At 40.2% G+C, this 26,247-nt stretch overlaps 1 protein-coding gene across 2 annotated transcripts in view; it reads left to right on the forward strand.

The window, feature by feature from the left end:
• The first annotated feature begins 1,085 nt into the window (after nucleotides 1-1,085).
• LOC128860456 (paired box protein Pax-3-like) overlaps nucleotides 1,086-26,247 on the forward strand; it is a 60,970-nt gene continuing 35,808 nt past the window's right edge. For both annotated transcript variants that reach the window (XM_054097995.1, XM_054097996.1), the window contains exons 1-2: nucleotides 1,086-1,787; nucleotides 23,550-23,768. In XM_054097995.1, the coding sequence (XP_053953970.1) occupies nucleotides 1,496-1,787; nucleotides 23,550-23,768 (511 nt within the window). In that variant the 5' untranslated portion in view covers nucleotides 1,086-1,495. The remainder of the gene's footprint in view (nucleotides 1,788-23,549; nucleotides 23,769-26,247) is intronic.

Genomic DNA, 26,247 nt, shown 5'->3' on the forward strand with positions numbered 1-26,247 from the left:
AAAAAAATCGCCCATTGCTCTGTGAAAACATATTCTAGGGATCAAAATAAGAAACTTTGCCGAAGGAACCATACCTTTTTAGTTTCTTTTCTCATGTAAAGGCCAAAAATGGTGATAGTTTGAAATAATTGTATGGGGAACCCCCCAGGGGAGTTCCAGGGGGTGTGCCACTGGCATGGATGGATCGGACTTCCAAAGTTAGTGGGGGTTGGTCATACATTTGGACTCGATTGGAGCACTCTAAATGGGTCAAAGTGGGATTTTTCAAAATTTGCCCCTACCCAAGAGTTCGACCCAAATTGGGGGACATCAGAATTCGTTTTAGAAGCATGGTTCCTTCGGCAAAGTTTCTTATTTTGATCCCTAGAATACGATTTTCACAGAGCAATGAGCGCCTAATACATATTTACCTATGTATGTATATACAATACATCAGTGTCAGCTGCGTTTTTATGTATGAGGATGTTTATATGGCCACCTCTGTATTAATCAGCGATTACCGAAGTTTTCAAAACTTTAATTTTTCCCTTTAAAACACTAATAGGTCATGAAAAAGTTAGAATTTGTTTACCTACATAAGCGCTTGCTTCTCTCGACTTTCTCCCGTCTCAGTAACTAACAATCCGCACAATTGAAGTGTAGGGTGCGCGTACGCAAACAGGCGCAAGTACCCATGTAAATATGCATTCACATACATTCGCTCAACGGATTACAACAAGTCACCTTGTTCGTTAGTTTTAAAACCAAACACAACAAATACACTAAACCCAGCAAATATGCACATACAAACACACCACCATATGATTTTCCTAATTTACATTTTAAACACTTACAAGAGGCTACCACCCGGCGCCGCAACCACCATCGCCACTGCCACTGCCACTGCCGCTGACTTTCTTGCGACTTGTGCCACTAATTAGGTCCCACTCAAGCACCGCACCGGCCGAACATGCGCTCGTTGCGACTCAACCAATTCGACTCAATGTGGATGATGAGTGAGTTGAGATAGTTGGTTGAGTGGTCGTTGCGGTAGCGGCGGCGGCGGAACCTGCCCCTTCATGATTAGTATTCGTTACGGACGCGCCACGAGTTAACACCTCGACGTAACAACTCGGATAGCTACCGAAGCAAAGTAGAAACGAGTGACCGACAAAAATAAGCGAAAAACGAGCATACAACCGACGGCGCGCAAAGGGCTATCAAAAGCTGATATTTCCACCGACGAAAACCATGCAGGAACCGGAAACTGTGCAAGACAACGGCGATTTACAAATGTTGTTTGAGTTGTGAAATTGCGAGGGATATTTTTTTCGCTCAGCCTCAGTCACCGACGGTATTTTCGTAAAATCGACACTGTTACCTTTTAAATTATGAATCAATAAACGCTTTTAAAATGACGTTTAAAAAATGTGTAGTTGAACTTCATCGCGCGTCTTGAAAGTGCGTCTGCGAAAGTGCGAGTGTGTTGGTTGACGCCAATTCAGAACTTCTTCAAATGTGCTCCTCAAATGTAGCTAATATTGTGCATGAAAGTAGTTTGTTGAATAGTGTTCGAGTGGGCATGGAATCTCCACCTCCACACCTTCCACAACAACAACATTCGCATTCACATCAGCAACAACAGCCAACACTATCTGTGATGCCACCAAACACCGGCGGCGCTACAACGTTTCCGCTTCCAATGCAGTCACATGTTCCTATACCCGGTTTGTCGGTGCACGGTATCGGTCAAGCGCCGTCGGTGGCGCCGCCGCATACAGCGTCCACAATGCCGCTTTCGCCAACAGGTATGTAAGTCCAAATAAGTTGATCGAATCAAAAACAGTACAGGACAAAAAAATTGGACAAGGTGATTAAATTTTGTTGGTTTTTCTAATTAAGAGGTCCAGAAAACTTTAATGGGCCTCACTACGCGGCAAGAGCACTTATATTTTCCAGATAAGGATAAGCAAAAGAAATTTATTTTCTGCAGATCATTGGTAAGTGATTCGCCACGTTTTTGCCTAGTGGGGCGTTGAACTCGAATTCGATCTTAACCATTTTCCAAATTACAAGCGAAGCGAAGTTGTAACTATTTTTCCAAATGAAGATTCTCTATCCAGACTTTCAGGAACACTATTTGGAACCTTAGCCACCATAGCCGACATATTTCATTCAATCACCTTAGTACTACTCTGGCAATCCCCAAGTAGCACTAAAGCGCCTTTTTGATGTCATCATGAGACCACGAACAGGCAGACATCTACTGTCAGTCAGAGCTGTTAACGTATTGGAGAATATTGATGGGATTAAGGTTGGCGCACTGCAATAACCGCTGTTATAACCCCTGAAATGTTCCGAAATATTATGAAGAATGCTGAAAAAGAGCTCCAATTTGACCTCACTGGAAAGGGTGACCATCTTCCCGATCTTCTTTACGGTCATTGACCCTAAATTATTCATATTTCTCATGTGTCAAGCATAAAGATGAAACACTCTATACCAAACGGAGCTTGTGCAATATAAGTAGCTCGCTCTATTCTTGGAAACAAATCTTCTGGTTCTTGTACGACATCGAACATATTTAGCCTCTGAATATGAATGCCGCTAATTTTTTTTCTTCCAGTGCTCATACCAAAATCTAGCTCTACAAGTATATATCCCTCTCAACCTTCAAACTGCATGGTACAAGTGGCATTGTTACTTCAGCCAACAGAGATGAGTTGATAGTCTGACATGTAATGCTTCAAAAAGAATTCGGCAAAAATTGGATGTAAGGCGCTCAAATACACACCTCAATCAATCAAGGAAAAACGTCTCGATATTAGTTGTTTTGCTCACAGGTCACTGTCTCCTCGGTCGATATACTCAAAGATTGAGCATACCTCATTTCGACTTTTGCAGTAGCTGCAAAAATGAGGGGGAGGAAGAGTCTGTCAGGCATATTCTCTGTCACGGTCCTGGGTTTAGGTTTAGATACATTGGCTCATAGTTTTAATAGTGATACTGATGACCTTCGGTATACAAGTGTCAGGCATATCAATGGGTTTGCACTTAAACCACAATGATTTAAAGAGGAGTAGCAGGTATCATAATGAATCGGCAACGTTCTATTGTACATGAGTTGGTTTAAAGACCGACTGCCGCTTCTACCTACCTATCATGTATTACGAAGGAAGATCTTAAAAAAAAAAATTAAAGGAATCGAAGTTTGACTGGAAAAAGAAAGCTGGATGTTCGAAGAAAATCGTAAAAGCTTTTCGGAAAACATACCCGATTTTTACGAGTCCTATACTACTATGTTTTAAATAGTCAGCAAATTTTCAAAATTAATTTTTTTTATGTATTCACGAATTCTCTGACAAAAAATACCAATACAGATATATTATAATATTTTTTTTATTATTAGCTTTTCCAAACTAAAACTTTTGGCCGTTTAAACCACTGGTAGATGGTTTCAATTCATCTTGAAAAATGTTCATTATAATTTTCAAGCTTCTGCTCGATTTTCTCCCCCAAAAATTGTTGTTTAATTTTATCCACACGAAATTCAGCACTGCTCCACACCCAAGCATCGAATACTGTTCATTTTCGGTCTTGTGAAATGTCATCACGTTGTGACTCTATTCACGATACAGTCTTGCATCTATAGACATGCCCTTCCGAATTCGATCCCTCTCAAACGAAAATTTAATTGAGACTGATCGTGACGGAAACGAGATGGGAACGAAATATGGCTGTTTTGTGTGTGTTTTGCTTCGTCTATAATAATAGATATGTATTTTATTTTACCGAGAATGGTAAACCGAGAGCGAGCTGTGTTTGGCTTCCCTTCTCCAATTTTTACAAGCGCTTTTTCAATGGCTTTCACAAAACTATTTGACCAAATCGTTCAGAAAAGTAGAATGCATTAAGAAAAATTGTCTGCCTGAGGTGGCACGTTCCACGACAGTCGGTTCTACGTTACCGGAACGACCCGGATTTATATCCGGCCAAGAACTGTCACTCCAGCGGCACTCTCCAAACATTTATGAGGAAAGTTTCTGCTGTTACAACAAAATGATCTAATTTTCAGGGTCCATTGCACCATCCTCGTATATCTTATCAACTTTGATATGTGGTGTAACCGAAAACAAATTGGTAAAATTTTTTGGTCCAATCTTTATTTTAGCTATTTAATTGGAACTCGTCGTAAAGCGAAGTCTTCTTTAATTTTTTGTTGTTACTGGTAAAGTGTGTCTGTTTTTCGAACTGGGAAATACTTAGTTAGCGTTTTGCACCGTTTTAATACCACAATTCTCTGCTCTTTTGAGTGCTATTTCCTATAGCCACTTCGTTATGTCTAGAAAAAAAAGAAGAGACCTAAATTACGATCCTAGAAATTCTGCAATGTTGTTGAGGAATGATTTGCCGAAAGCTGATAATCTTACACTTGATAAACCTGGACAATTGCAACGATAGTGAACGCGAGTTTCCTGCTCCCACACTTCTCCGTAAGTTCGTTGTATATTTTTGGGCTTTGCCGCGTGCTCCATTACCTTCCAGATTCCTGTGATAACTGCGGTTATTCATTTATTAATTTATTTATTTAGTGATTCGATCCTAATACAGCAAGGCCAAGCCCTCTAATTTTTAGTGCTAGTCACAATAGTTTACAATTTTTCAGATAAATTTTACTTATGGTAGATATTTTAAGTTACAAAGAAAGCAATAAAGCTAACATTTACAGAAACGAGAAAAATTACTTATAAATTAATATTAACTATCTTAGTGCTAATATATTTTTGAAGTTCACATCCAAATGTACTCATGCTACTTATAGATAATCAATTTTGGTGCAGAGAATTCTAAAGTCGAGTCATATGCCACAAGAACACTAGCCTAGCCTAGTTAGCTCATCCGTCTTTTCGTTATTTTCTTTAACTTAGTATATCAAAAATTAACTTCTTCTGCTCTCGTTTTCTCCCACCGTAATGAAAACCTTCCAGGTTGGCGCACTGACAACTCTGTACCAAAATTTAGCTTCCCAGTTTAAGCCAATCTATATTATTATAGCCAACTTGTAAGACTATCGTTCCCACTGTGTAGAGGTTTAATAAGCTCTAGAATGCATATCAAAATCTTCTATATAAAACCAATACTTCGTCTTTTTTTATGTACCTATTTTATTTGTCTTATTTGTATCAGTTTTACTGTTTGCTACTTTATAGTCACATTTGAAACCCAATTAATTGCATTTGAACTTTGAGAGTGGCTAAAATATTCATATTTATGAGTTTGCAATTTGTATATTTAAATAAACGTAAACCTCATCCACAGAGATAATACGAATATACCTTAAATTAAATTTAACTGTTTCCAGTTTTTAAGAGTAGTTAATTTTGGAACGGTGCTAGTCCAAAGTAAGTCAGTATCCCTAAAATTAGACCATGCGAATGTACCTTAAAGCAAATCTTATTGTTTAAAGTTTTTAAGGGGGAACGCCACTGTGGGGAATCAAAAAATAGTCGATTTTTGGGATTTTTCTTTTCTAAGTAGGAATTATTATTCGGGGATCGGACAAAAGGCAATTTATTATATATATATTAAACTATGTTGATGAAAATTTTTATTAAAATATATAAAATTGACAAACTTATGTAAATAAACGTAACGAATTAAAAAAAGGCGTCATCTGGTGCCAGCGATACAGCAATGAATAATCATCTGAAATCAAAAAACCAAAAAATTTATTAATCTACACAATAGTGGCTATCGTTGTACGTAGCCGTTTTTTTTTTTTTGGTTTTTTTTTTTTGACCAAAAAAGTCGTTTCGAGAAAAACGCGTTTGAAATAAAGCATCGTATCGTAAGCGCTACGGGGCCGAACCGACGGGCGCTCACTTAAGTGCACATTTACCACATTTTCTTGAGTAGTTGTACTAACAATTTATGCAAAACAAAAAGAATTTTTTTGAATTTTCACAGTGGCGTTCCCCCTTAAGACTAGTTAATTTTGGGCTGGTACTGGTCCAAGATCTGTCCCTATCCGCAGAATTCGACAATGCGAAAATATCCTAAAGTAAATCGAATTGTTTCAATATTTTAAGATTAGTTAATTTTGGTGCGGTACTAGTTAGTCAATATGACTAGAATAAGTCCCCATTGTATGTATGTATATAAAGTGTGTTTTTTTTAGAGGTTAGGTTTTTAAGTTGGCACTACTTTTTTCGTAGATGGTCTTTTTGACAGCTGTCACTTGATTTATGCTCAGTTTGGTTTGCCATTTCATAATGAATAGACTTACACCTGAACAACGTTTCCAAATCGTGCAAATTTATTACGAAAATAATGGTTCGGTTCGCGCGACACATCGCGCGCTGCGTCCAATATTCGGTCGACATAATCGTCCATCAGAGTCACTAATTCGATTAACCATGGATCGGTTTCGCACCACGTTTGCTCTAGTGGATAATACGCATCCTCAGAGACGTCGTACAGTGCGCACCGAAGACGCTATTGCTGCTGTGCTGCCATCCGCCATCGCGCGCAGCAATTGGAGATGTGTCCATCCACTTTATGGAAGATTTTGCGGAAGGATCTTGGTTTGCGGGCTTACAAAATCCAACTCGTGCAAGAATTGAAGCCGAACGACCATCAAGCGCGTCGCACGTTCGGTGAATGGGCCCTATGAAATAACACAGTCGTGATGGATGACGGAACGGTAGCAGTACTAAACTTTCCATCTCAATTGGCCACTGTATTCCTGACTGGTATACGAGCAATATCGGCTTGAACCAGCCCTAAAGGGCGCCAAACGGACGTTAAGGGCCTATCCGAGTTTAAACGGTAATGTGACACGTTTCCATTGCGCAATCGGAAGTAATGAGCTCACCGACGATTAAAAAAGAGGAGCCCAATTTTTAGCATTAGATAATCATCTGCCATATTTACAATAATTGAGTGGGCGAACTCAAAGATCAGAGTAAGAGTCTCAGAATGACTATTTCATTACTCTTTCGGTGGAAGCGAATTAAGTCGTTACGTGATCTTGGTGGAGTTGATACTACATCGGTTACTCACTGGTTACTTAGCCTAATATAATCGAGCACGTTTTCATCTGTCTCGTTAAGCTCCATGGGCTATGCAAATCTCTCTTGCCAACCAGTGCTTCTTTGGACTAAGTAGACAATTGAGTAGTAAAGTCCTCTCTCAACAAACAAAACTACGCTCTATAAGGTTCTCATCATGCCCGTCCTAACGTATGGCGCATGACAACATCCGATGAAGCGACGCTTGGAGTGTTTGAGAGAAATATTCTGCGCAAGATTTTTGGATCTTTGCATGTTGGCGATGGCGAATGTCGCAGGCGATGGAAGACTGAGCGGTATGAACTTTACGAGGACATAGACACACCGCAGCGAATAAAGATCCAGCGACTTCGTTGGCTGGATCAAGTCGTCCGAATGGATACAAACGCTCAGGCTCTGAAAGTATTCGAAGCGGCACCAGCTGGTGGTAACAGAGGAAAAGGAAGACGTCCTCTGCGTTGGAAATATCAGGTGGAGAAGAACTTGGCTTCACTTGGTGTGTCCAACTGGCGCCGGTTAGCACGAAAAAGAAACGACTGGCGCGCTTTTTTAAACTCGGCCAAAATCGCGTAAGCGATTATCGTGCCAATCAAAAAGAAAAATAAGAGAGTCTGAACACCTCTTAGGTGACCAAGATCGTACACGTAATGCGGTCATACAAACTCACAGTGTCACTTTCTTTGTCCTCCATCTATCTATAACACCTACGGGCCCACCGAGGCCTTAACTCAAGTGATTGGAATATTTGAAAAAGTGATTACGAGTCAGAACGTCAAACTGAGCCCGGCGCAGATTTGATGTAGGTAATGTTGGCTTGTGATAGATTTGGAGTCGGTATTTTAGTTAGAATGTTCACTAAGTGTTTCAAAAAGGAGCCATGCCCATCCGTCAGTGCAATACCAGATATCTTATCTGCTAAATTCGAATCTCCTAAATTCTATAACCGCGTGTCAATTTTCTTAAACTTAACACAAAAAGTGTTTCTATCATTTTTGTTATGCAACATTCTTGCTGCAAACTGGCCTAAAACTAACTGCTCACAAAAAGCAAAACAAGTCGACGCAGTTGACCACATTGACACATCGACGAATCGCCAACAGCAGTTCTAGAATTCAAAACACCAGCCAAAGCGGTCTGAGCGGTCCGATCGTCTTTTCACTTTCTTAGAATATGGCAAATTGTAACTTTAAACCCGTGTGTGTACCAACTACAAGCAATGTTTGCGCGTACTTGTTCGCATTAAATGCACACTTGCACACGAACACACACACATAAGTACGTCTATGAACACTAATATTATATGTTGTATACTCTTTCACCCTTTACGCTGCATTCGCCCTTTATGCTTTAGTTTTATAATTTATTTATTTATTGTGCAACTTCCAACACCTTTCAAAGTCAGTAAACTGAATCTGCCATCATGCTGTGACATTTTACCTGCTTACCTCAGCCCCGAGCCGTACGTCTGCCCTCGCTGCTGACATGTGAGCGAAACAACCAAGTGCTGGACGGCTAAGCTTGCAGGCAACCAACCAACCTACAGACTGATAGACTAGTCGACTGGCTGGCTGGTGAGTTGGCAAGTCGGCGACTTGAGCTTGAGCTGCAATATCGTCAAGAGCATTGGAGCAAAGTGGGTCGCGGCAGTAGTGCGGGCTGGTTGAGTGTAGTGGCGCTGGTAGGAGGGTAGTGTGGTGTGTGGTATGTGGTGTGAGGAATTGTGGCAGTGGTGTTGGTGTTGCTGTGCTCAATGGTTAGCGGTGGCGGTGGTGGGACGACTGAACGCCGATGTGGAATTAATTTTATTTGACAGCACGTACTTGTGCAAAACAAATTGCCACTGATGTGCGAATGGCACAAACACACACTGTGTCATCTTTAAGTTTCCATATCGATGCGCTTTTTAATTTGGCAACATTCCACGTTTTTGTTTCCCAAAACCTTAAAGCAGCGAGTTATTATGTGCATTTTGAGTGCAGATTTGTTGAGTTCTTATTCGGCTGTTGAAATATTCATAATATCCCACATTCAGGTTTCATCTGCCACAACAGTACCAACTAATACTCCTTAAAAAACAATAAGCAAAACAGAGCTTGGGAGAGAAACAGCTGTTAACACCATACCTAAATATATAAATATCATAGTTTTTGAAAATTATAACATACCAATAATAAATTGAAGGAGATCTACCGGTTTGGCCTTCCAAAGACACCTTTACTTGAACTTATTAAAATTTTGATTACCAGTCAAACGACGAGCAACATAGGACTGAATAAATAAGTAAATGGCGCGTACACTTGTGTTAGGTGTTTGGCCGAGCTCCTCTTTTTATTTGTGATGTGTGTATTGATGGTGCTACACAAATGGAGGGATCTACACTTTCAAGCCGGCTCCGAACGGCAGATATTTTTTATGAGAACCTTTTTCATGGCAGAAATACACTCAGTGGTTTGCCATTGCCTGTCGAAGGGCGATCGTTATTACAAAAATCTCTTTGTTCATTTTGACGTTTCACCGAGATTCGAACATACGTTCTCGCTGAATTCCGAATAGTAATTACGCACAATCCCATTCTATGATGAAGCACAGGTCGATAGCCTTGATTTCGTATTAAATTACTTATAATTACATTTAAACTAAAAAATAAATTAATTAAATTAAAAAAAAGAATGGACACAATTTTTTAATAACATTTCAGGGTAAAATTTCATTTCACCAGTTTTCGCGCCAAAAAACATGCCTTCATAGAAACATAAGTAGATACAAGTAGTTATATCGTGTTGATGATGATAGTTGGGAAGCCTCAATCTCTTGTTAAAACACGTTCAATGCGCCTGTAACCGCTTAGTGGAGTTTGACAGAAAGCGAACATACACACAAACAGCAATTTTTGGGGAAAAAATTTTCCTTTTTTTCCAATATTTTAATAATAATAAGAGACATTTCAGTAACGCCAAGCGATACAAAAGATTTCATAATTTTGTAGCAAAAAATAGTACTCCAATCGGTTGGGTCATTTTTGATTTGCTGCAAATTCAAAATTGATTTTATGATTTTGTAGTCCATTTTGGCTTACAGACATGCTTCTTCTATAAGTTAAGCAATTTACTAACTTCATCAAAAAATTCCCCGAATATATTCTGAAAATTTAAAATACGAGTTTATTCCTCAAAAGTGATATTATCGTGCAACGCACTTATGCCAGCGTCTGATCTACCTCTCGAAATATTTCTGGAACTATGTTTGCGGTATAGCCGTCATCAGAGTCATCTTCGATTTTTCCATTACTTCCTTTCGGCTGTTAAAACGCTCGAGATTAGCTTCGAAATAAAACAACCTGTGGAAGTCGGAGCATTCTGTTCGTAATTATTAGCACATATACATTTTCAATCTTTCAATTTTATGCGTTTGCTTTTTGAACCACTTATTTTTTTGAGAATGGTAACACAAATGACATGTCAAATGTGTTCATAATTTACTTAGAGGTTTGACATTTATGAAATGGGACGCTATACGCTTGAACAATGGGCAGAAAATCGTTTGACCGAAGATGAACATTTTTACCGAAAAATCATCTTTTCTGATGAAGCTCATTTTCACATCGGTGGTTACGTCAATAAGCAAAATTGTCGAATTTGGGGCTCAGAAAATCCACACGTTACTGTAGAGAAGCAAATGCATCCACAACGAGTCACTGTTTGGTACGGTTTTTGGTCTGGCGGCATCATCGGGCCATTTTTTTTTTCGAAAATGAGCGAGGAGCCGCGGTTACAGTAAATGGCGAGCGTGACATGCTCAACGAGATGTTTCCAAAAATTAAAGAGGATGACATGGACGACATTTGGTTTCAACAGGACGGTGCAACTTGTCACACTGCCAAAGTTACACTCGAACTTTTGGCTACCGTTTTTGAAAACCGAATAATCAACCGAAATTCCGATATCAATTGGCCGCCTCGGAGCTGTGATTTAAGCCCGTTAGACTATTTTTTGTGGGGAGCCGTTAAGGACAAATGCTATGCGAACCATCCAGAGACGATTGATGCTTTAAAATACGAAATCGAAGTTGCCATTCATGAAATCGGAGCCCAAACAATCGAAAATGTGCTTAAAAATTCGGCAGTCATTTGAACGATATTATTTTTCATTCATAAATGACAATGTTCAATCTTCAAAATAAAAAAAAAATTCAGAAAATATTGATTAGTTTTTTTTTATAGCCGATTCAAAAAACAAATTTTATATAGCCCACCCTGTACCTCTAAAAGAGTGTCAGCGTATTTTTAACAGAAATATGTATACCACCAACAAAACCACCAAAAGTTGAAATCGAAGTTGAAATTATTGTAATGACTCAAAGTGGAAGTATGGATTTAGAATGGTTGCTCAAAGATTGGGCACACTTTGGCGAAATCAAATTCGGCCTTTGTGGAGAAGTATAACTTTTTTACCATTTTTTTAAGCAACATTATCTGTGAATGCATATATTTCAGTCTTGGAAACAGAGTTTCTTACAAAATTTGAAAAATTGTACAATATATTAATTAAAAAGTTCGTATAAACATAGTTTAAAAAATTAGAGGCTACCGTTTAAATTAATTGGTACAGTATCTTGGTTACAAGGGCGTTTGACTCTCGCTACCGGTTCATTGGGGAGAGTACCAACTTATGTGAACCTTCAATGAACAATTCGGGATTTCTACGATTATTATTTGGTTCCGAAAAAGTTGAAATATGTTGAGATATGCTCTAAAATTTTGGGATACATTTTGAACGGAGATTTATTTTAGGGTAATTGTTAGCGAGAAAATGTGTCTGTTTTCGATTACTTAGAATTTTGTGAAATTAAGTCCATCGGGCAAAATGCAAAAAAAAAAACATATATATGCGAGGTATGTTAGAAAAGTATCCTACTTTGTTTTTTATTTCTAACACCTGAGAAATTTGAATTACGCGCGCTTGCATAAGCAGACCTGTAACCTTCCTGCACATGTGTGAATTTTATCCCGCCTGTCGCTAGCGTCAGTTGCTGTCAAGCAGTGTGAAGGTAACATGGTATTTAGTGCTCTCGTCGGTTTTTGAATACAAGCAAAATGACGGAACGATTGGAGCAGCGTTACTGCATCAAATTTTGCCAGAAACTGGGCGATAGCCAGGAGGAAACCATTCGAAAGATCCGGACGGCTTTCGGTGACGACGCTATGGGCATCACACAGATTAAGGAGTGGTTCAATCGGTTTAAAAACGGTCGCGCATCGGCGGAAAGCGAACCACGCTCTGGTCGACCATCAACATACCGAAATGAGGATGTCATTGCCAAAGTGAACGCTGTGGTGATGCGGGATCGTCGTGTGACTATCCGAGAAATAACAGAAGAGGTATATATCAGCACTTTTTCGGCTCACTCCATTGTAACCAAAGATTTGGCCATGAAGAGAGTGGCGGCTAAATTTGTGCCGAAGCTGCTGACGGTGGAGCAAAAGGAACTTCGTGTTGAAGTCTCGCAGGACATGCTGGACTCCATAAACAGTGATTCTAACTTCATGAACACCACTATCACTGGTGATGAGTCCTGGATATACGGGTACGACCCGGAAACCCAAATGCAGTCGTCACAGTGGAAGCATTCCACGTCACCAAGACGTATTCAAAAACCGACGGGAGCACTAAATACCATGTTACGTTCACACTGCTTGGCAGCAACTGACTCTAGCGACAGGCGGGAAAAAATTCACATATGCGCAGGTAGGTTACAGATCTACTTATGCAAGCGCGCGTAATTCAAATTTGTCAGGTGTTAGAAATAAAAAACAAAGTCGGATACTTTTCTAACAAACCTCGTATGTACTATATATATTTATATATAAATAATTGACGCGCACACCCTTTTTAGGTGTTTGGCCGAGCTCCTAATCCTCTTGATGTTGTGCCACAAATGCAGGGGCCTACAGTTTCAAGCCGACCCCGAACGGCAGATATTTTTTATGAGAAGCTTTTTCATAGCAGAAATACACTCGGAGGTTTGCCATTGCCTGTCGAGGGGCTACCGCTATTAGAAAAAACTTTTTGTTCATTTTGACGTTTCACCGGGATTCGAACCTACGTTCTCTCTGTGCATTCCGAATGGTAGTCACGCACATTTCAATTTAAAAATAGATGACATCAAAAATAGGATCATAAATGTCAGTAAGATATTAATAGGACTATGAATAAGTTCGTGCGGTTTTACAACAGATGGCGTAACTTGATTATTATTCCATCGATCCACATTTCCAAACATTCATTGGAGAGCTACTGTCGTAAGGCACAAACGTCAGTATAAGTTTTTTATTTGAAGCGTAAACAACAATATTTTTACCACACTTGAAAATGTCGAATTTCGTGCCAAATAATGTGTTTTTGCGGGGAATTCTTCTTCATTATTTTAATATGAAGAAAAAAGCAGCCGAAAGTCATCGTATCTTGGTGGAAGTTTATGGTGAGCATGCTCTATCTGAGCGAACGTGCCAGAAGTGGTTTGCACGCTTTAAAAGTGGTGATTTTGGCTTGGAAGACGAAGAACGCGAGGGTGCGCCGCCAAAGTTCATGGATACCGAATTGGAGGAATTGCTCGATCAAGATCCGGCTCAAACGCAAGAAGAGGTTGCAAAAACTTTGGGAGTTGATCAATCAACCATTTCCAAACGTTTAAAAGCCATGGGAATGATCCGAAAGGTAGGCCATTGGGTGCCGTATGAATTGAAGCCAAGAGACGTTGAACGCCGTTTTATGGCATGCGAACAACTGCTTCAACGGCACAAAAGAAAGGGTTTTTTGCATCGAATTGTGACTGGCGATGAAAAGTGGGTCCATTACGACAATCCAAAACGTCGGGCAACGTATGGATACCCTGGCCATGCTTCAACATCGACGTCGGCGCAGAATATTCATGGCCTGAAGGTTATGCTGTGTATCTGGTGGGACCAGCTGGGTGTTGTGTATTATGAGCTACTGAAACCGAATGAAACGATTACGGGGGATGCCTACCGACGACAATTGATGCGTTTGAGCCGAGCACTGCGAGAAAAACGGCCGCAATACGCCGATAGAAACGACAAAGTTATTTTGCAACATGACAATGCTCGGCCACATGTTGCACAAGTGGTCAAAACATACTTAGAAACGCTCAAATGGGATGTCCTACCCCACCCGCCGTATAGTCCAGACCTTGCGCCATCCGATTACTATCTCTTCCGATCGATGCAACATGGCCTGGCTGACCAGCACTTCCGTAATTACGATGAAGTCAAAAAATGGATCGATTCGTGGATTGCGGCAAAACCGACCGAATTTTTCACAAAGGGAATCCGTGAATTGCCAGAAAGATGGGAAAAAGTAGTAGTAAGCGATGGACAATATTTTGAATATTAAATTTGTAACCATTTTACGTCAATAAAGTTTCAAATTTCGAAAAAAAACGCACGAACTTATTCATAGTCCTATTATATTATATAATATTTTTGCTAGTTGTGTTTTTAGGAGATTTTTACTGATTTTAAGCTAATCTAGTTTCTTAATTTCTTATTTGAAAAATAATAGGGGGGCAAACTTTTTGTGTATACTGAAGTATGCAAACAAACCCTATGAGCTATAAATTCATATAAATAAACCCTTAGACGTGCTCATCCAGAAGCTTCAGCCAAATTCATTCAATCCTCAAAAAGTTTGCATTATTGCCGGAAAACTCCATATGGATTTGCATGCACGAGAAATTACTCATCTCTATGACAGGCAGGGAGCATCAAAGAAGGAAAAAGCTACAGAGCGTCTTCAATACGTAGAGTAAAGGCAACATATGCAGGTAGAATCTATCAGCCAACGGCCGTTGTACCCATAGGCACTTACCTGAAATCGTACCATGACTGACCAGGAAACACTGCGAGATGGATTTTTATGTAACTTATCAGCGGACACTGACGCTTTCGATGAAATCTCCACCATCTCCTTCCACCCGCACTGCTCCAACACGATCGCAGATACAGAGCATGTTATTTTCCAATGTGGCCGTTTTCGAGACGAGCGTCAAACCCTGGAGGTGCCACTTGGTGTTGAATGTGAACCATCTGGTACCAGCCATGTATGCATCAAACAATAACTAGAATTCTGTTAAGATGCATGCAGCAGAAATAATGCAGTACCTCAGATACGCATAGTGGGCGGCTAAAGAGTAAAGAAACTCTTAAGCAAGCAGGCAGTACCTGTTTGACTGGCAAACGAGACTCACGAACGCCTGAGGTAAGGCTGAGACTATCGATGGCATAAAACGTCAATATGTCCAAAGAAGTGCATTCCGGACGCAGGAACCAATTGAATCAGGAATCAATTGAATCGAAACGAGTCTAAGCATGAAGCTGGTTAAAGATATGGAGGACCCAGAAGTGTTTGAATCGAACTGGTCCACTTCATAGACGCCATTCTGGGCCCTCCCAAATTAATGCAGAAAGTAGTTTCGCGAAGGGAGTTTCCCCAAAATAGGAGCCGTGATTGTTCAAGTGGTCACACCACTCGCCGTAACTGCGAAGGCATTTTGAACCCTACCTCCCCTCCCTACAAAAAAAGTTTGCTTCTGGAATATCCCGTCCGATAAACAATCTGTTCACATCTGTTCATCTGTTCTATTCTGTCAGGGTGCCTTCTTAATAAGGCTTCCAAATTATTGCGTCGTATTCTACAATATGCCGTAGCAAGGTAAAAGTACTTTGAAGAGTCGTAGCGTCCCTAAAATTTCTAATATTCCTCATTATGGCCTTATGCCATCGAGTAGGCCTTAGACGAGACTAAATCAATGCATTTTGAAAATGGAGTATTAGTGTCAAAAATAGTTCCCAAATCCTTACTTGTAAACTTGAATGTCCAACAGGTAGTATTCAATATTATGACAATAAAAAAGCTGAGCCACTTCAGACTATTTACGCTTCTTAGAATGAAACGAGTATCACCAGAAGAGTGCAGTTTTCGGGGTAGAAAAATCAGGACGGCACCAACAAAAATTTAGTGCTTGAAATGAAACTCAAAGAGAGGTTTTGCTTCACAAAATCATATTTCCATCTCAAAAAGAGAATAGTATGCCTTCTTTTTTAAAAACTTCCCTCTTCTTGTGACCAACCTACTCATACTCACACAAAACCAAATATAAACACGTTGACAAGCAGCATCAGTGAAGACGGCGACGGTGATGACAGCCACATCAGTGGCTAAAACAAGCAGTTAGTATTATAGCATCTACCCCAGCGTGCCTCTTTATGGATGCAGTGCCAGTGCCACAAATATGACCACTGATTCTAACCAGTGCCGTATTGGCGCGCTGCAAGCAAGTTGAAGATGGGGCAGAGTCAACTAAAATCGAAGTAGCAGCAATGTGGCATAAACACCAGAAGCGCAAAAACTCGGAACGCATAAACGAGATCACCGCTAAACGATCGTGACGTTGTTGACGTTGCACACGCTCGTTGCCACTGTTGCATTTGTAACTACTACAGAGCAGCAGCGCTACGGTGATGATCCATGCAAGCACATGCGTCTACAAATCTATATTCTGATGTATATATGTTTGTTGCTGTTTGTGTAGCGTGTGTGTGTGTGAATGCTTGAGTAGATTGCACGCTGCCGGTGGAACGGTGTGCGCGACTGACGAGCCAAAAAATTACCGGTAGCAATAAATCAAACTATCAATTGAATTCCGGGGCAATCATCACTTGTGAGCAGTGCGACGTACTTTGCAATACGAATGCGGTGGCTGGTGGATGCGTGTATGCTTGTCAGTTGGCGAGACGATTACAGCAACCGTAGCAGATCGCGCGTAACTGCCAATGCTGGTGTTGCTGCTGCTGCTACTGCGACTACTTTTGCGCTTTTTTTCTCTTCCAATTGCAATTGCTGAGTTGTTGCCGTTTAAGCCGATTTACCGATTTACTGAAAAGAGCATTCCGCCAGCGAGTGAGCACGCGCGCGCGCGCGCGGTAAACTACTCATTTTTTCACAGGCAGGCGTGCGCGCTTGCGCATAAACGCGGATAAATCATCCGCCAACCGTATGAACTTGGCATTCATGCCATAAGCGCTCGGATGAGGCGCTCCAAGTAAGATGCGACCACGCCACGCGGAACCGGGCAATCAGTCGTACGGTCGGTTAGAAGCGCTGTGACTGCTTTCGTATGCGGCATAAATCAAGGAATACTTGTGAACAACAATTGACCAAACACGTTGCAGCAACAAATTGGCTAGGCAAGCACGAAAAAACGATATACAAAGAAATAAGGAAAACAGCAATGCAAGCGCGTAATAATGGCGCGCGGACGCCTACTTAACATTACATATACATGTGTGTGTGTCCGCTTATACCACATACATTTGTATGCATCTGCTGCGCCGATTGCGCCAAGTGTGAAATATGCATTGCATCGCCACACATTAGAGTCGACGTGGTAAGATTGCATGTTGTATAAGAGCCCGTTGGTATGTGCATCTGTGCCCAGTATGTACGTATGTGCTTGCAGCATGCAGCAGCGACAGCTGCGTTGTCCAATTGACCAGTGAGCAACTGATTAAAATTAGAGTGGCGACTTTTTATTTAGAAAATAAATCGTGTGACCTGTTGCCATAAATAAAATTGCCGGTTTCGTTCAGCGCTCTGCTTAATCAGTGCAAAGTACATATTTGTACTGTGATGAGTTTTTCACCGGAACTATGCATGTTGGTACTCCAATCGATGCATATGCAAGCATGTGGGTTCGTATGTATGTGCCTGCAGAATGCATACGTCAGAATTCGTATGAATTATATTTTTGTCTGCCAATATAGGGCAATATTCAAGTACTTAATGAATTTAATATATACCTATATTTTTTTAAATTTATCCATGATTGAAAAAATTTCAATTCGTAATACCAAGACTGGGCGGGACTCCGTGCTTTCCGAGCAGACTAATCTACCACTTCGCTAGCTTCATCGAAGCTTTCACAGTTTATCCACCGCAGTTGCAAACAACCACTGAAGTTCAAGTGCGCTGATATGAGAATTTTTTTCTTTTGCAAACTGGGCTTTTTTTCACGAATTTTTCCTTCAGCTGGTCTAGAAGGTTCCATTAATATTCGGAATTTATGGTTTTACCAGTTTGGATTACTTGCCACAAACAAAATTCCTTTCGCATCCCAAAAAACTGACGCTAACAACTTCTGGGTCCATTTCTTGACACGAACTCTTTTCGGAACCGATGAACCAGGTTTACACCACTCTTTAGCCTCCTGTTTTGATTTAGGAACTTGGTGATAGACTCGTGTTTTATCCACTGTGATGATAGCAATGATGACGAAAAATCCACTTTGTGCTTTCGAAAATGCTCTAAATATTGCTGAGAAAGTCTCATTCGAATGTTTTTTTTGTTTCATTGTTAGCGAATTTCGCACCCATTTTGGACGTTTTGCTTTCTGAAACCCAATACTTCAGTCAAAATATTGCGTAAACTGCCCAGTTAAATGTCTAGAGCCTCTATTAAACCTCTTTCGATTTTCCGATACGGTATCCTGTATGTTTTCTGCGATTCCTTGACGTGAATCGTCTTCAAGGATTGTACGACCAGTTTATATTCAGCAACCCATCTTTTTACTGTACTAATTGATGGCGAAAAGTCCTTATATTCTTTCAACATTCGTTCATAAATTTCCTTTGTTTATAAACCTTCAAAAAATTAAATTCAATCACAGCATTTCCACTGTAAAAAATACTGTTACACGTCGATTATTATTATTATATCCTATGGTCCCAGGAAGGAACGATTAGATGATGTGTGCTAATGATTGGGGGTGTGTGCTCGGAGACCGTCATTACATATTTAGGTTTGCATCAAGATAGTATTTTCGAAGCTCTTTGCTTTATTTATTAACAACATTAGTCATTTTGTTTCTTTCCTTCTATTTTGGAAATATTTTCTGTGGTATGAAACACTGATGATGTTTGATTTTAGCTTGGAATCTGTAATTTCTGCAGTTGGTCTCTTGGTCTTGGTCAAAAATAGTCTCTTCAGAAAAAAACATCTCAAGCACTACAGAGTGTTGAATTTTGCTTTGAGTGCGTTTCGATCGGATAACTCGTTATTCTCGTTTTTGCTCTAACATAAACTGTCTTCTGCGCTTACTGTAGCATTACCGGAGATCTTCATGCACAACTCGACGGATAAAACCTTCAGAAACATTAAGCTCCCTCGCAAGGCCGCTCATTCATTTTGAAGTGTCCTCGTCAATGATCGCTCATACTTATGCCTCTGTTGGTGCATTAAATAAATACATCTTTTCAAGTCACTTTCACAAAAGCATGAATGTGCCACTTCAACTTTGCTATATCTAATTCTTTCTCGCCTGCACTTGACATTGACGGGACTGTGTAAGAAGGGGCGAGTTCATTAATGTTTATAGAAATGGCTCAAGGTGGGCGGAGGTGTATATGCCGAACATCTGGGGATCTCCTTCAGTTTTTGGCTTAGCGACAACTACAGTGCCTTTTGACTAAACTAATAGCAGAAATAAAATCCGTGACACTGGCACAATGTGATGCAATACCTTAAGCTGATATCTAAATTTTCACTGATATCCAGATGGCTAGAAAAGCCCTCACCTACCCGTCGATTACCTTTAAGGTAGCCATGAAATGCCACACATTTCTTAACGATATGACTAATTCATTTCACCCAAAGATATCATGGGTTCCTAGCCATTGGGACATCGAGGGGAATTATAGGGTCAATGAACTCATGAAACTTTGCACCAAGCTGACTGATGAGTACACAGCCAATTGTAGCTTGTAAGCTACTTATTTTTAAGAAAATTGTACGAGCACGAATGAAAAATGGCGTAATGAACCCGCCTATTGGATCGCTCGACAATTGTGAAAAACTCTAAACGAGCAGAATCTGTGCTAAGCCAAAATACGCATAGTCTTAGCACACTGATTTCTGTTATAATGGGGCCAGACCTAATAAGCAGACACGCCCAGAGGAAGGGCGTGCTTACACAGGACTTCTGCAGAAGCTGTCTAAATGAGCAAGAGCAATCCATACGTAGATTCACTATTTTAGGTAGACAATTTATTAATGAGCAGGAAAATCTCGCCAAAGTGGAAATGAGAGAGCTTCTAAAATTTTTCAGAAGCTCACGCTGGTTTTAGGATAGATCGGGACAAGTTCCCCACGCGGCATCCCAATGTGCTGTGAGCATGAGTGTGTCCCATAGTGGTCAACCGCTACAACCTAACCTAGCCTAAGGTCTTGGCAGTCAGTGCTGCTTTTTATATTTTAATAACTATTGTATTGTTGTTTCCCAATTAGAATAAGAAAACAAATAATATAAAATAAAATACATAACTCTCTCTCTATCTCTCTCTGTCTCAGGTATTGTACGCTGAAATAACTTAAAATTCTTGTGCCATTACATACTCAAATTTCTGGCCTTATCTTGAGTCCTTGAATAGAAAAAGTGCAAAAGGTGTTGCCTAAATCTTCAAAATAACAATAAAATAAACTAATAAATAAATAAATATTAATTTCGTAATCCCAAGACAAGGCGGGACTCTCTGCTCTCCGAACAGCGAGAGCTGCGTTTCGCATGATTAAAAATGGTTTCACCCTTATCTTCAAAACGTCAATGCAGTAAATACATTCGTTAGTGTGAGAGCTAACGAATTAAGTAATAAATAATAAAATAAAAATGAATACAAAACGCTTCTTTTACTCCGAAATATAGTCTGAACTAAAATTCACTTTGGACGCACAAAGCGCAATATAACGAGTGATCAAATTGAAGGTACTTTTTACAATTGGGTTTTTTGATAAATCACGCGCGACTACTGTCAACGTAAATACAGGCTTTTTTCAGTATTCCTTGACATTTCATCGTAGAAAGACTTACGCCTCAACAACGTTTAAAAAACGTACAATTAGATTACGAAAATCGACGCTCTGTGAAAAGTCTTTATCGCGCGGTCAGGCCAAGACAGCCCGTGAAACAATGGATTTACTGTGTCGTCGTTTCGGTGAACAATTTATCTCTCGTCTCGGACCAGTGGATTGGCCCCCAAGGTCGTGTGATATCACACCTTGGACCTTTATTTGTGGGGAAAGGTAAAGTCTAAATGCTTGGAGGATAAACAAGCTTCGATTGAAGCATTGGAACCCAGCATTTCTAATGTTATTCACGAGATACCGACCGAAGTTCTCCATCGAGTCATTCAAAGTTGGTGTCTACGGATGCCCAAATTACGGCGCGGTTGCGACCAACATTTGAAAGGGATTATCTTTAAAAAATAAATGTCATGAATGGTTCTACATAAAAATAATAAAGATTACCCAATCAATTTGAATTTTCGTTATTGCATTTCAATTAAAAATCCAATGCCTCTAAATAGGTCACAATTTAAATAAACGTATGGTAATGTGCCCCTGGGTGTGTCGAGGCTTAAAATCTCTTTTTTCGTTTTGCGGTTCTACACACGAATAGTGTGATCCGAGATCACTTAACCTCTTTAGTTTCTTTCATCTTTAGCTAAATTTTTCTATCCAAACCATGCAGCAATCACCGGAGAATTCTTATTCTACTGAGAACTAAACACCGCACTTAGGGTTAGCAACACATCCAACGCGTTAGACACATTCGTTTGTAAGGAAATAACAGTTAGTCATTGATATAGTGCTGATCATCAAATAGAAAACAGTCGCTTAGAAAACTGTTGAGGATGTTCAAGTCTTTTGTCTTCAGACAATATACCAAATTCCAGATACATTTACACAAACAACTTTTCCACTTACTTTAAAGGGATTGCTTTACTTGAGCTCCGTGAGAGTCTGTTCTGCCAGTTGGGGGCTTTCCAGTGCATTACTGCGATTGTCCTTTGGCAATTCCGACTCCTAAGTTTACTAATGTTTTTCTCAATCTGTGGGCAGACTTATGTAAAATTAAATTTAGTGAAAACAAACGTCTTCAACCTAACGTAATAACGATTTTATATACTTATTGAAAAATTGCGCTTAATGCTTATTCAATCCAAAATTAAATCTTTCATACGAAAAGGTACAATCACAAGCATTTCACATTCATCTTCCTTAACCGAAATGAAACGATTTGACGACTGAGACGCGTCAAGTCGAGGAATTTCCAACGACTGCATTGCACAGGTCATTCATGCGACAAATGCGGCAATCCAACGATGCTTCAGCGTATGCAGCCAACTGCCTGACTTATTGCTTGTGGATTGGCAAAAAAGTGTTAAAATGTGAGCAGTTCTTGCGATCAGATAAAATGTCAAATTGTACATAAAAGCTTCTACATCGCAGGAATTACTAAATTACTCGCATCTGAACAGCGAACGAGTCACTGCCAATATGGGTTGCCCTACCAGCCTGGTTAGCTGGTTAGCTGGCATGTTGGTTGGCCGATTGTTTGCTTGCTTACTTGCTTGCTAGCTTGCCTACTTAGTTGGACGTGTGTCTCTCCCGGCCAGCGGCCATGCAATGTCAACGTGTTGATCGAAGTCCGTCGGTATTTGGAACTTGTCAAGAATTCTTAAAATTCCGAGCAAGTGATGAAATTAGCACCGAAAACATGACTACGCGGCTGGTGGCCAGTGACTGCTGGCGGTGATGATAACATTGATGGTCTGCGGAAAAGTTGCCGTTGCAGTTGGAACTAAATGGTCAAAAGCTTCTATGTAATGTGTGTATTTAAGACAAAAAAAAAGATAGCAAAAAAAAAACGGAGGCAAAATTGGTGGTGGCAACTGCGTTATCGGCTGCCACCCGGGACTCGTGCGCACATTGGCAGACGATTATGATGATGCCATGATGGAGACGAGCTGATGGCCAGCACTCTATTATGCCCATATATGACACGCCAGCGGCTCGTCAAGCCATGATCACGTTTCGATTATTTTGCGCGATGCGTCCGATTTTTATTTTTATTTCATTATTTCTTTTTGTTTTGGTTTTTGTGTTGCTTGTTTCGTCAACGTCTATGCAGGCTACAACAATTTTCAACACTTATGATGATGCCTACTTTAAGTCGCCTGCATCGCTTGTCTGCTCTTTGCCGCCACTCAACTCTTTTGCACATGTTTTTTATTTTTCGTTTTTTGTTACTCACTACTTTTGTTTTGTTGCTGCAGCCACTTCAAAGGAGTTGTGTTGACAGTGCAATGGAACAAATTTGTTGGAGTTGGTGTTGGCGCGCAATGTGCGGAATTTCTGTGTGATGCCTCGTTTAAATTCCAAACAAAAGCAAATTAAACTTTTGTTCAAACCACAAAAAACGCGACGATTGTGGTGGCCTATGCGGTTTCACACTTTAGCAAATTGCAAACGCAGTGACATATTTTTTCTTTTTCTAATCGCAATCACAACTGCAGTTTCATCATTTTTTGTTTTTCTATATAAAAGCTTTCTAATTTTCTACTTTGGTTTCTATCTGCTTTCTTTTTAACAGTTGGTCTACCAGCAGCTCCTCCTGCTGCCATACCGCCGGGCATTTCAAACGCTTCAGGCTTAAGCGGCATTTTCGCAAATGCTCATCCTGCACCACATTCGACGCTCAACGCACTGATGTCACAGCACCGTCTTTTGGAACTCTCGCGCTTCGGTTTGCGTGGCTATGATTTGGCTCAACATATGCTGACGCAGCAAGGAGCGGTCTCCAAGTTACTGGGTGAGTTGAATTCGAAAATAGTGATGTGTTAAAATCAAATGCAACTAAGAATACAAATTTACATTAAATTAAAATTTACATCAAGCGATGAAACTCTAGATAAATAAAGGTATAATGTTCGCAAGTGGTATATGTACGTATATCAGTTTGAAAATAAATTTTTTTAATAGGACTATGAATAAGTTCGTGCGGTTTTTTTTCGAAATTTGAAACTTTATTGACGTAAAATGGTTACAAATTTAATATTCAAAATATTGTCCATCGCTTACTACTACTTTTTCCCATCTTTCTGGCAATTCACGGATTCCCTTTGTGAAAAATTCGGTCGGTTTTGCCGCAATCCACGAATCGATCAACTTTTTGACTTCATCGTAATTACGGAAGTGCTGGTCAGCCAGGCCATGTTGCATCGATCGGAAGAGATAGTAATCGGATGGCGCAAGGTCTGGACTATACGGCGGGTGGGGTAGGACATCCCATTTGAGCGTTTCTAAGTATGTTTTGACCACTTGTGCAACATGTGGCCGAGCATTGTCATGTTGCAAAATAACTTTGTCGTGTCTATCGGCGTATTGCGGCCGTTTTTCTCGCAGTGCTCGGCTCAAACGCATCAATTGCCGTCGGTAGACATCCCCCGTAATCGTTTCATTCGGTTTCAGTAGCTCATAATACACAACACCCAGCTGGTCCCACCAGATACACAGCATAACCTTCAGGCCATGAATATTCTGCGCCGACGTCGATGTTGAAGCATGGCCAGGGTATCCATACGTTGCCCGACGTTTTGCATTGTCGTAATGGACCCACTTTTCATCGCCAGTCACAATTCGATGCAAAAAACCCTTTCTTTTGTGCCGTTGAAGCAGTTGTTCGCATGCCATAAAACGGCGTTCAACGTCTCTTGGCTTCAATTCATACGGCACCCAATGGCCTACCTTTCGGATCATTCCCATGGCTTTTAAACGTTTGGAAATGGTTGATTGATCAACTCCCAAAGTTTTTGCAACCTCTTCTTGCGTTTGAGCCGGATCTTGATCGAGCAATTCCTCCAATTCGGTATCCATGAACTTTGGCGGCGCACCCTCGCGTTCTTCGTCTTCCAAGCCAAAATCACCACTTTTAAAGCGTGCAAACCACTTCTGGTACGTTCGCTCAGATAGAGCATGCTCACCATAAACTTCCACCAAGATACGATGACTTTCGGCTGCTTTTTTCTTCATATTAAAATAATGAAGAAGAATTCCCCGCAAAAACACATTATTTGGCACGAAATTCGACATTTTCAAGTGTGGTAAAAATATTGTTGTTTACGCTTCAAATAAAAAACTTATACTGACGTTTGTGCCTTACGACAGTAGCTCTCCAATGAATGTTTGGAAATGTGGATCGATGGAATAATAATCAAGTTACGCCATCTGTTGTAAAACCGTAACGAACTTATTCATAGTCCTTCAAATTTTTTGAAACGAAATACAATAACGGGTGATTCTTTAGCTATTATATTCGGTTTATAATTTAACCATGAATCGTCTTACAAAGGAACAAAGCTTGCAAATCATTGAATTTTATTATAAAAATACGTGTTCTGTTAAGAAAGTTTAAGATCCACTTTTTTATAAAAAAATTGTGTTCGGCGACGAAGCTCATTTTTGGATCAATGGGTACGTAAATAAGCAGAGTTGTCCATTTTGGAGTGAAGATCAGCCAGGAGAATTGCAAGAGCTACCAATGTATCCAGAAAAGGTCGGACTTTGGTGCGGCTTATGGGCTGGAAGTATCATTGGACCGTACTTCTTAAAAGATGCTGCGAACCGTAACGTAACTGTGAATGGTGAGCGCTACCGTGAAATGATATCCTACTTTTTTTTGCCCAAAATGCAAGAGCTTGACTTGTATGACATGTGGTTTCAGCAAGACGGTGCCACATGCCACACAGCACGCGTAACAATGGACTTTTTGAGAGGCGTGTTCGGTGAACATTTTATTTCACGTTCGGGACCTGTCAATTGGCCACCCATATCGTCCGATATAACGCCTTTAGATTATTTTTTGTGGGATTATGTTAAAGCTCATGTCTATTCAGACAAGCCTTCTTCAATTAACGCAAGACAACATTAAAGCATTTATATGTGAGATACCGGCCGAAATATTGGAAAGAGTATGCCAAAATTGGACTAAGCGGATGGACCATTTGAAGCGCAGTGCATGAAATAATCGTCAAACATTAAATTATATGGACCGTACTATCGATTTAAATAAAAATTTCATGCATTTTTCTGAATTTTACGTGTGTTTTTTTGAAAAACTTTCCTATAGCTCTTAAAAAATGTCCCTTTATAAACACCTGTGGTCAACAAGGGCTAGTAAAACCATTAAGTAACAACGCTTATAGTTATAATAGTCTACAGCATCACTGGCTGAGAGTCTAATTCCAATATGGCAACCATCCGAAGTTAATTAAACTTATTTGAAGTCTTTG

Source organism: Anastrepha ludens, chromosome 4 (genome assembly GCF_028408465.1).
Source record: "Anastrepha ludens isolate Willacy chromosome 4, idAnaLude1.1, whole genome shotgun sequence".
Lineage (NCBI taxonomy): Eukaryota > Metazoa > Arthropoda > Insecta > Diptera > Tephritidae > Anastrepha > Anastrepha ludens.